Genomic DNA, 10,569 nt, shown 5'->3' with positions numbered 1-10,569 from the left:
GAGAGTCACTCTGTACTGCACCACCAGAGAGAGCCACGTTGTTCCGCACCACCAGAGAGAGCCACGCTGTACTGCACCACCAGAGAGAGCCACGCTGTACCTCACCACCAGAGAGAGCCACGTTGTACTGCACCACCAGAGAGAGCCATGCTGTGCCGCACCACCAGAGAGAGCCACGCTGTACCGCACCACCAGAGAGAGTCACTCTGTACTGCACCGCCAGAGAGAGCCACGCTGTTTTGCACCACCAGAGAGAGCTACGCTGTGCCGCACCACCAGAGAGAGCCACGCTGTACCGCACCACCAGAGAGAGCCACGCTGTCCCGCACCACCAGAGAGAGCCACGCTGTACTGCACCACCAGAGAGAGTCACTCTGTACTGCACCACCAGAGAGAGCCACGTTGTCCCGCACCACCAGAGAGAGCCACGCTGTACTGCACCACCAGAGAGAGCCACGCTGTACTGCACCACCAGAGAGAGTCACTCTGTACTGCACCGCCAGAGAGAGCCACGCTGTTTTGCACCACCAGAGAGAGCTACGCTGTGCCGCACCACCAGAGAGAGCCACGCTGTACCGCACCACCAGAGAGAGCCACGCTGTCCCACACCACCAGAGAGAGCCACGCTGTACTGCACCACCAGAGAGAGTCACTCTGTACTGCACCACCAGAGAGAGCCACGCTGTGCCGCACCACCAGAGAGAGCCACGCTGTACTGCACCACCAGAGAGAGTCACTCTGTACTGCACCGCCAGAGAGAGCCACGCTGTTTTGCACCACCAGAGAGAGCTACGCTGTGCCGCACCACCAGAGAGAGAGAGCCACGCTGTACTGCACCACCAGAGAGGGAGAGCCACGCTGTACTGCACCGCCAGAGAAAGCCACACTGTACGGCACCACCAGAGAGAGAGAGCCACGCTGTGCCGCACCACCAGAGAGAGCCACGCTGTACGGCACCACCAGAGAGAGAGACACTCTGTACCGGACCACCAGAGAGAGAGAGCCACGCTGTACTGCACCACCAGAGAGAGCCACATTGTACTGCACCACCAGAGAGAGAGCTCCATGCTGTCCAGGACCACTAGAGAGAGCTGTGTCTCATATGATGTCATGTGTATCAGGTAATGTAAATTGTTACTTTGTGTTGTACAAAGGTACTTTGAAGATAATCATATTTTGTCCCCTTACATTCCAGCAGAATGCACAGTCACACTGTATACTTATCTTATTTATTCTCTGGAACAATTCTCTGTCCAGGTAGCACTGGGCGGGTCAAACCCCTCTCTCTCGACTGGTTCCACCCTCAGCAGAACTCCTATATAAGAAGAGGTAGAAGTGCACCTGATCACAAGATTGTCTGATAAAGAAGCAGAATGGCAGATAATGTGAGTATGAGCATCAATAGTTGCTGGGTGAGGGCAGTGGATGGTATAGGGTTGCTGGCTGTTGGTAATGATGGGTATAGTGTGGCTCTGTGGGGGCGGTGGTGGGCATAACATTGTTGGGTGTGGGTAGTGGTGAGTATAGTGTTGCTGGGTGTGGGTAGTGGTGAGTATAGTGTTGCTGGGTGTGGGTAGTGGTTGGTATAGTGTTGCTGGGTGTGGGTAGTGGTGGGTATAGTGTTGCTGGGTGTGGTTAGTGGTAAGAATAGTGTTGCTGGGTGTGGGCAGTGGTGAGTATAGTGTTTCTGGGTGTGGGCAGTGGTTGGTATAGTGTTGCTGGGTGTGAGCAGTGGTTGGTATAGTGTTGCTGGGTGTGGGCAGTGGTTGGTATAGTGTTGCTGGGTGTGAGCAGTGGTTGGTATAGTGTTGCTGGGTGTGGGCAGTGGTTGGTATAGTGTTGCTGGGTGAGGGCAGTGGATGGTATAGTGTTGCTGGGTGAGGGCAGTGGATGGTATAGTGTTGCTGGGTGAGGGCAGTGGATGGTATAGTGTTGATGGGCGAGGGCAGTGGATGGTATAGGGTTGATGGGCGAGGGCAGTGGATGGTATAGTGTTGATGGGCGAGGGCAGTGGATGGTATAGTGTTGATGGGCGAGGGCAGTGGACGGTATAGGGTTGCTGGGTGTGGTCATAGCTTAGTATAGGGTTGCTGGCTGTTGGTAATGATGGGTATAGTGTTGCTCTGTGGGGGCAGTGGTGGGCATAACATTGTTGGGTGTGGGTAGTGGTGACTATAGTGTTGCTGGGTGTGGGTAGTGTTGCTGGGTGTGGGCAGTGGTTGGTATAGTGTTGCTGGGTGTGGGCAGTGGTTGGTATAGTGTTGCTGGATGTGGGCAGTGGTTGGTATAGTGTTGCTGGGTGTGAGCAGTGGTTGGTATAAGGTTGATGGGTGTAAGCAGTGGTGCATATAGAGCTGTTGGGTGTGGGCAGTGGAGAGTATAGTGTTGCTGGGTGTGGATAGTGGTTGGCATAGGGTTGATGGGTGTGGGCAGTGGTTGCTATAGTTTTGATGGGCCAAGGCATTGGATAGTATAGGGTTGATGGGCGAGTGCAGTTAGTGCTGTTGGGTATGGGCATTTGAGAGTATAGGGTTGTTGGCTGTGAGCAGAAGTTGGTATGGTGTTGCTGGTTGATAGCATTGATCTGTAAAGGGTTTATGGCTGAGGCCAGTGGTTCATATAGTGCTGTTGGGTGTGGACAGTGGTGGGAAGAATGGTGCTGGGTGTAGGCAGTGGTTGGTATAGCATTCCTGGCTGTGAGCAGTAGTTGGTATGGGGTTGTTGGGTGAGGGCATTAACATGTAAAGGGTTTATGGCTGAGGGCAGTGGTGCACATAGTGAGGCTGGGTGTGGACAGTGGTGGGAAGACGGTTGCTGGGTGTGGACAGTGGAGGGTACAGTGTCTTTGGGCTTGGGTAGTGTTAAGCTTGCGTTTATCTAGTAAGGTTACTTTGTGGTATAAGCAAAGGGATCGAAGCCCCCGCAGCGGTCCTCGTACCCCCCCTCCGGCCGGCGACATCTCCTCCGGAGTGACTTTCGGGTATCGCGGGTTTCGGCGCTGTGATTGGCTGGAGCCGCGACGACGTCACTGGCGCGCATGCGCGTGGGAGCCACCGATAATGCCACAATCACTGAAGCATTGGCACATACAGTTTGCTTTAGTGCGCATGTGCCGATGACATTGGCACATGCAGGGGACAGGGGATATCTCCTAAACAGTGGAGGTTTGTAAGTAGCTTCGGGATGACAAAGGCAATCAGTAATGAGCAATTATAACACTCAATTATGCAGAGAATGGTAAACACTGAGTAGTTGAAATATGCAAATAGGACTCGCTGGTGGGGAGACTATGGCTAGAAAGGTTTTTACTCCGGGAACCCCAATCCTATAGTGAAGGGTTAAATTCTAGTTTGTCAAGTTCACACCATACTAGCAACACTAGAGGGAGAAACTAACCAGTCTGCAGTTATAAAGGAAATGTCCACTGCATCCATGATATCATAGCCCCCCCCCCCCCCCACTAAAAACCTTTGGTCCCCAAACACAAAAGACAGAATATAGGACCAGATTCACAGAAGAGATACGCCGTCGTATCTCTGTGATCCGCCCGTCCTAACTATGCGGCTGATTCATAGAATCAGTTACGCATAGATAGCCCTAAGATCCGACATGTGTAATTGACTTACACCGTCGGATCTTAGGATGCAATTCTATGCCGGCCGCTAAGTGGCGATTCCATTGCGGTCGGCGTAGAATATGCAAATGACTAGTTACGGCGATCCACGAAGATCCGCACATTCGTCGCAATCCCGTACGCCGTCGCTAGTCATTTTTACCTGTCGCAAAGTTACACCTGCTTTAACATGGCTTATCTTTAGATCATCCATGTTAAAGTATGGCCGTCGTTCCCGGCGTAGAATTTCGATTTTTTTTTTTTGCGTAAGACGTCCGGGAATACGAAACGCCGTAACGCACGTCGCATTTAAAAAAAAACATCGGGGCGTCGTAATTTTGCGCAATGCACGGAGCATGCGCAGAACGTTCGGAGCGGGAACGCGCCTAATTTAAATGGTGCCCGCCCCATTTGAATTAGGCGGGCTTGCGCCGAGCGCATTTACGTTACACCGCTGCAAGTTTACAGGTAAGAGCTTTGTGAATCAGGCACTTACGCTGTAAACCTGCGGCGGTGTAACGTAAATGGGATACGTTACGCCGCCACGGAGTAAAGTAATTGTCTGTGAATCTGGCCCATAGTTCTTAGAAATGGTGGGTGCCAATTGGTTAATAACAGAGTTGAACTAGCAGTAAAGCATTTCAACCAAAACATATATTAGCAAATAACTGGCTTAAAAGAAGGAGTCATCAACAACAATTTACACAAATATAGGAATGCAAAATGTATTTGGGACTTGACATGTACCTCCTTAGGTATAATAAACAAATATTCAGAGTATTACACAATATCTAAAAAGAGGCTTGTTTTAAAAACAAATTATCTCATTGGTTGTCCAGGATAGTATTATCCTGGTCTTGAGATCTGTTTCTTTGTAGCCAACACGTTTTACGGGCTGACCCGCTTCGTCAGGGCCTCAGATCTTTTCAATTACTGTGATATTGTACAAAAAATGTAATAATCCCCCCTCTCTATTATACAGGGTGTAATAATCCCCCCCCCTCTATTATACAGGGTGTAATAACCCCCCCCCTCTATTATACAGGGTGTAATAACCCCCCCCTTTCTATTATACAGGGTGTAATAATCCCCCCCTCTATTATACAGGGTGTAATAATCCCCCCCCCTCTCTATTATACAGGGTGTAATAATCCCCCCCTCTATTATACAGGGTGTAATAATCCCCCCCCCTCTCTATTATACAGGGTGTAATAATCCCCCCCTCTCTATTATACAGGGTGTAATAATCCCCCCCTCTCTATTATACAGGGTGTAATAATCCCCCCCTCTCTATTATACAGGGTGTAATAATCCCCCCCTCTCTATTATACAGGGTGTAATAATCCCCCCCTCTCTATTATACAGGGTGTAATAACCCCCCCCCCCCCCTCTATTATACAGGGTGTAATAATCCCCCCCTCTCTATTATACAGGGTGTAATAATCCCCCCCTCTCTATTATACAGGGTGTAATAATCCCCCCCTCTCTATTATACAGGGTGTAATAATCCCCCCCCCTCTATTATACAGGGTGTAATAATCCCCCCTCTCTATTATACAGGGTGTAATAACCCCCCCCCTCTATTATACAGGGTGTAATAATCCCCCCCTCTCTATTATACAGGGTGTAATAATCCCCCCCTCTCTATTATACAGGGTGTAATAATCCCCCCCTCTCTATTATACAGGGTGTAATAATCCCCCCCCTCTCTATTATACAGGGTGTAATAATTCTCTCCTTTCTCTCATACAGACGGTCAGACCTGGTTACTACATTGAGGTGGAGGGCTTCATTCCGGTGGACAGTAAAGCGTAAGTCCTGGTTCTAGACTTCTTATTATACAATATACATCTGTTTTCTGTATTATACTGGAATTTTCCAAAAGTAGTAAAGTGTTCTCTGTGTACATCCTACTGACCCCCCGCTGGGAATTTGGGGTGTGGGGGTCCCTGAAATAATACCGGACATCAGATTGTTTTGCTCGGAGCAAATTTATCTCTGCACAAAGGTGCAGATGCGGGAACGCCCCGCCCAATCCGGGACTGTTGGGAGGTATGCTATACTGACACACTATACTATACTCACACTATACTGACACACTATACTGACACACTATACTGACACACTATACTATATTCACACTATACTGACACACTATACTATACTCACACTATACTGACACACTATACTGACACACTATACTGACACACTATACTATACTCACACTATACTGACACACTATACTATACTCACACTATACTGACACACTATACTATCCTCACACTATACTGACACACTATACTATACTCACACTATACTGACACACTATACTATATTCACACTATACTGACACACTATACTATATTCACACTATACTGACACACTATACTATACTCACACTATACTGACACACTATACTATACTCACACTATACTGACACACTATACTATATTCACACTATACTGACACACTATACTATACTCACACTATACTGACACACTATACTATACTCACACTATACTGACACACTATACTGACACACTATACTATATTCACACTATACTGACACACTATACCAGGCCTCAAAATTTCCACTCGCCTACTAGCATTTGGCGAGTGGATTTAAGCTGGGGGCGAGTGATGACAGGGCTGCATGACCAATCTTCCTCCAATCTGTGCCTACACACACTTAGAGTCCCGATGAGATTGGCGGCCGAAGAGGAAAGTAGTCTGTTGAGCCGCGCACAGGCAGAGCAGTACACAGGTGCTCTACTTACAATTCTCATTAAGCCATGGGACCTAATAGTATGACCTCTCTGAGCCTGTCCCCCTCCCCCGGGCCCCGACCAATGTAGCTGGAGAGCAGAAAGTAATGAGTGAGGTGGAGGATTGCAAAAATTACCACTCCGGTGCAGCGCTCACTGAAAGTTGCCCTGACATGAGAGCGGCAGCCTTCTAGTTTGTGCATTTTTCTTCTCCTTGTGCTCTATGTAAGTGTCCAACAGTTCAGCCTGAGCACTGTGAACAGACTGGTCTCAATGTGTGCTGTGCGCTGTCAGTGTGCGCTGTGCTATGGTGTCAATGGCTGTGCAGTTGTGTAAATCTCAGCGCTGGATTGTACTCCCTCCCGCTGTGCTGCAGCTCCTCTCCTCTCTGCCAGCCTGAATAAAAGGGGGAAGTGGGGACATGCAAGCGTGGAGCCGCCCACACAGGCTCCTGATGATGAGATGAATGAGAGAGAGGATGGATGGGAGTTGCAGAGGAGACAGGAAGAGAATGGGGAAGAGACCCAGTTCTAGTGCCCTGTCCCTCTGGTCTTCCCCCAGTGCCCTGTCCCTCTGGTCTGCCCCCAGTGCCCTGTCCCTCTGGTCTCCCCCCAGTGCCCTGTCCCTCTGGTCTGCCCCCAGTGCCCTGTCCCATTTTGTTAAAGTTGTTGGTAATATTTAATTTTGTAACTTGATTCTGCATAAAACATTGTCATTCCATGAGATAATCTACGAGCGCGTGTTTATGGGTAAAATTAGGCGCAGGGCAGTGTATGAATTAGGTGGGGCAACCGGTGGCGAGTAACTCTTGAGGCCTGGCTAGTAGCTCAGGACTTGAAATTTTGAGCCCTGCACTATACTATACTCACACTATACTGACACACTATATTATATTCACACTATACTGACACACTATACTATATTCACACTATACTGACACACTATACTATCCTCACACTATACTGACACACTATACTATCCTCACACTATACTGACACACTATACTATCCTCACACTATACTGACACACTATACTATACTATACTATACTCACACTATACTGACACACTATACTATACTATACTATCCTCACACTATACTGACACACTATACTATCCTCACACTATACTGACACACTATACTATACTCACACTATACTGACACACTATACTATACTCACACTATACTGACACACTATACTATCCTCACACTATACTGACACACTATACTGACACACTATACTATCCTCACACTATACTGACACACTATACTATACTCACACTATACTGACACACTATACTATACTCACACTATACTGACACACTATACTATACTCACACTATACTGACACACTATACTATACTCACACTATGCTGACACACTATACTATATTCACACTATACTGACACACTACACTATACTCACACTATACTGACACACTATACTATATTCACACTATACTGACACACTATACTATACTCACACTATACTAACACTGTGTACTGAGTCACAAAAAGTGAACACACTAAATCTATCTCCACTCCAACACACTGCAAACGCTTCCTATGGGAAGGAACCTTTTATATGACCCCCCCCCCCCTCTCTTGGATTGAAATGAGCAGGGCACGCTGATTCCTCTTGTACCAAATTGTAATGTAACTGCAATGTCTTCCTTTATTTTGTTAAGCACTGCGCAAACTGTTGGCGCAATATATAAATCCTATATAATAATAGTGTGGGGTGAGACTAAGGCCTCGTACACATGACCAAACATGTCTGCTGAAACTGGTCCGCGGACCAGATTCCGCGGACATGTTCGGTCGTGTGTACGGCCGACCGGACAATTTTCCGGCGGATCGGACAGGTTTACAGCGGACAAATGTTTCTTAGCATGCTAAGAAACATGTCCGCTGGAAGCCTGTCCGTCGGACATGTTCGGTCGTCTGTACGACTTACCGGACATGTCCGCTCGGCCGAAAGCTCTCGCATGCGTCAAAGTGATTCGACGCATGTGTGGAAGCATTGACCTTCCAAGGTCACGCACGTCGCGCGTCATCGTCGCGGCCATGTCACCGCGTATCCTGTCCGTGCGGATTTCGGTTTAATGGTGTGTACAACCATCAGACCAAAATCTCCGAGCGAACATGTCCGATGAAAACGGTCCGCTCGTGTGTACGAAAAATTTCTATTGAGATTGAATTATTGAGATTTTTGGAAATATTAATATAATTTTCTATCCTGAATTATCATTACAAGTGCAAGAAGTCCCTCTGATACTCAGGGGAGGACCCCTGGTGAATGACTCGAGTATTTTATCCAACAAGGTCCGCTGAGAAGAATAATTGCTGTTTCTGTCTTTTTAGTTTTACCATAAACTTGGGAACGGATGACAGTAATTATGTGCTACACTTTAACCCTCGATTTGACACCAATGGAGACATCCGCAAGATAGTCTTGAACACGAAGGTGAACGATGTCTGGGGAGATGGGAAGACCGAAAGCTTCTTCCCCTTCCAGGAGGGGTCAAACACCAAGGTAAGTCTACACTGGGAGGGGGCGGGACAAATGTTGGATGGGGCAAAGTGACATCACTGTTCAAATTGGACACATTGGGTTGGGGGGTTATTTACTACAAAATCTAATGCAGCTGTGCATGGGAGCCAATCAGCTTCTAACTTCTGCTTCTTCAATTAAAGGAACACTAAAGATATTTTTTTTTTAAATAACAAACATGTTACACTTACCTCCACTGTGCAGCTCGGGTCCCTGGGTCACTGGGTCCCTCAGCGACTGTCTCGGCTCCTATCCGCAAGAACTAACCACCTTCATGCAAGGTCGAATGGTGGTTAGTTCTTGCAGGCGCGCTACAGTGATACAGCCCGCGGCTATAGCCGCTCACTGTATCACTCGGTCTCGCCCCGGCGCGCCGCATCATTGCATGTGATTGACAGCAGCGCGAGCGAATGGCTGCGCTGCTTTCAATTAACCAATGAATGAGCCGAGGAGTTGGCCGAGAAGCCTGCGCGTTCACGGCGTGGGACTTTCGAGGGGTCAGGTAAGTAAACGGGGGGCTCGAAAATCATTGTCGTCATGAAGCCGGCCCCACCAAGTGGTGCTGGGCCCCAAAATAAGCAGGAACCATCCAATGGGGGAAGTTAATCAGCCACAGCACAAGGAACTCCTAGAAATCTCTGAAGGAACCCCCGGGTGATGATGGTTGGCATACCGGCACTGCAAACTGGCCAACACCAATGAATCTCCTGAGGGCTCCAGTCATTGTTCTAGGTGACGAGATACACCGTCCTCAGAGATCCGTCACTAAATCATTCCGGCACAGAAGCTCCTCCTTCCATTTTTCCTTTCCATTAACATTTATCTGCAAGACATTAATACATTAATACATACATAAGATAATCTACATACACATATCATCTTATGGAAAGATTTTTGTTGAAATGAACGGTTTGGTGGTGAAGTCTTTATGGCCAACACTCATTGACTTTTTATAGCCCAGCAAGCTGACGCTGCGCCACCTCTTCTCTTACAGGTTTCCTTCACGTTTGAGAAAGACAAGATCATCATAAAATTACCTACTGGAAATCCTCTCTCCTTTCCGATCCGCTTTCCCATAACGGGGATCCCATACTTTGCCGTGAAAAACCTCCATCTCAAGTCCGTCATAGTAAAATGAAGAATCCCGCAACAGAGGAGCCGCCTGTCCTACGTGTCCATATCCAGGCTCTGAGAAATGGCCATAGAGGACAAAGAGGAGAAGATTTTAAATCCTCCTTTGTACCCCCCCCCCCCGCCCCCGCCTCCAATCTGCATCCTTGCTGCTCATGTAACCATACATTGTGCTTTGCTCAGTTCATTTACTAGAAATTAATTTCATCCACATTTCAAATAAAATCCAATGAGTTCTATTGTGTCTGATCAAACCAATCAATTTATTATTTAGTAATAATGACTTTGTATTGATTGCTGAATTCGATAGCAGATCTGCTGCATCACGCCCCCCTGCTGGAGGTTTGTTGCATTACATTTAAATGGCACACAGCAACCAACATTTTCTGTCTGATCTCTTGACTAGGGCAGCCGGATATCCTACTGCACTAAACAAAACAAGTATCTACCCCTTACCTTTGTAACCTTCCCAATAACCACACTGACACCTGCTGGATTAAAATGGCCT

General features: G+C 47.7%; 1 protein-coding gene across 1 annotated transcript; it reads left to right on the top strand.

Annotated features, from left to right (window-relative positions):
• Positions 1–1,373: 1,373 nt before the first annotated feature.
• On the top strand, positions 1,374–10,353 carry LOC120945823 (galectin-1-like). Its single transcript, XM_040360312.1, has 4 exons — positions 1,374–1,385; positions 5,366–5,424; positions 8,741–8,912; positions 9,925–10,353. The coding sequence occupies exons 1-4, from the start codon at positions 1,374–1,376 to the stop codon at positions 10,066–10,068; spliced, it is 387 nt and encodes a 128-aa protein (XP_040216246.1). The 3' UTR covers positions 10,069–10,353.
• Positions 10,354–10,569: the final 216 nt, after the last annotated feature.

Source organism: Rana temporaria, chromosome 7 (genome assembly GCF_905171775.1).
Source record: "Rana temporaria chromosome 7, aRanTem1.1, whole genome shotgun sequence".
NCBI lineage: Eukaryota > Metazoa > Chordata > Amphibia > Anura > Ranidae > Rana > Rana temporaria.
Note: the sequence above shows the minus strand (reverse complement) of the source record. Positions and strands in the feature narration are given on the sequence as shown.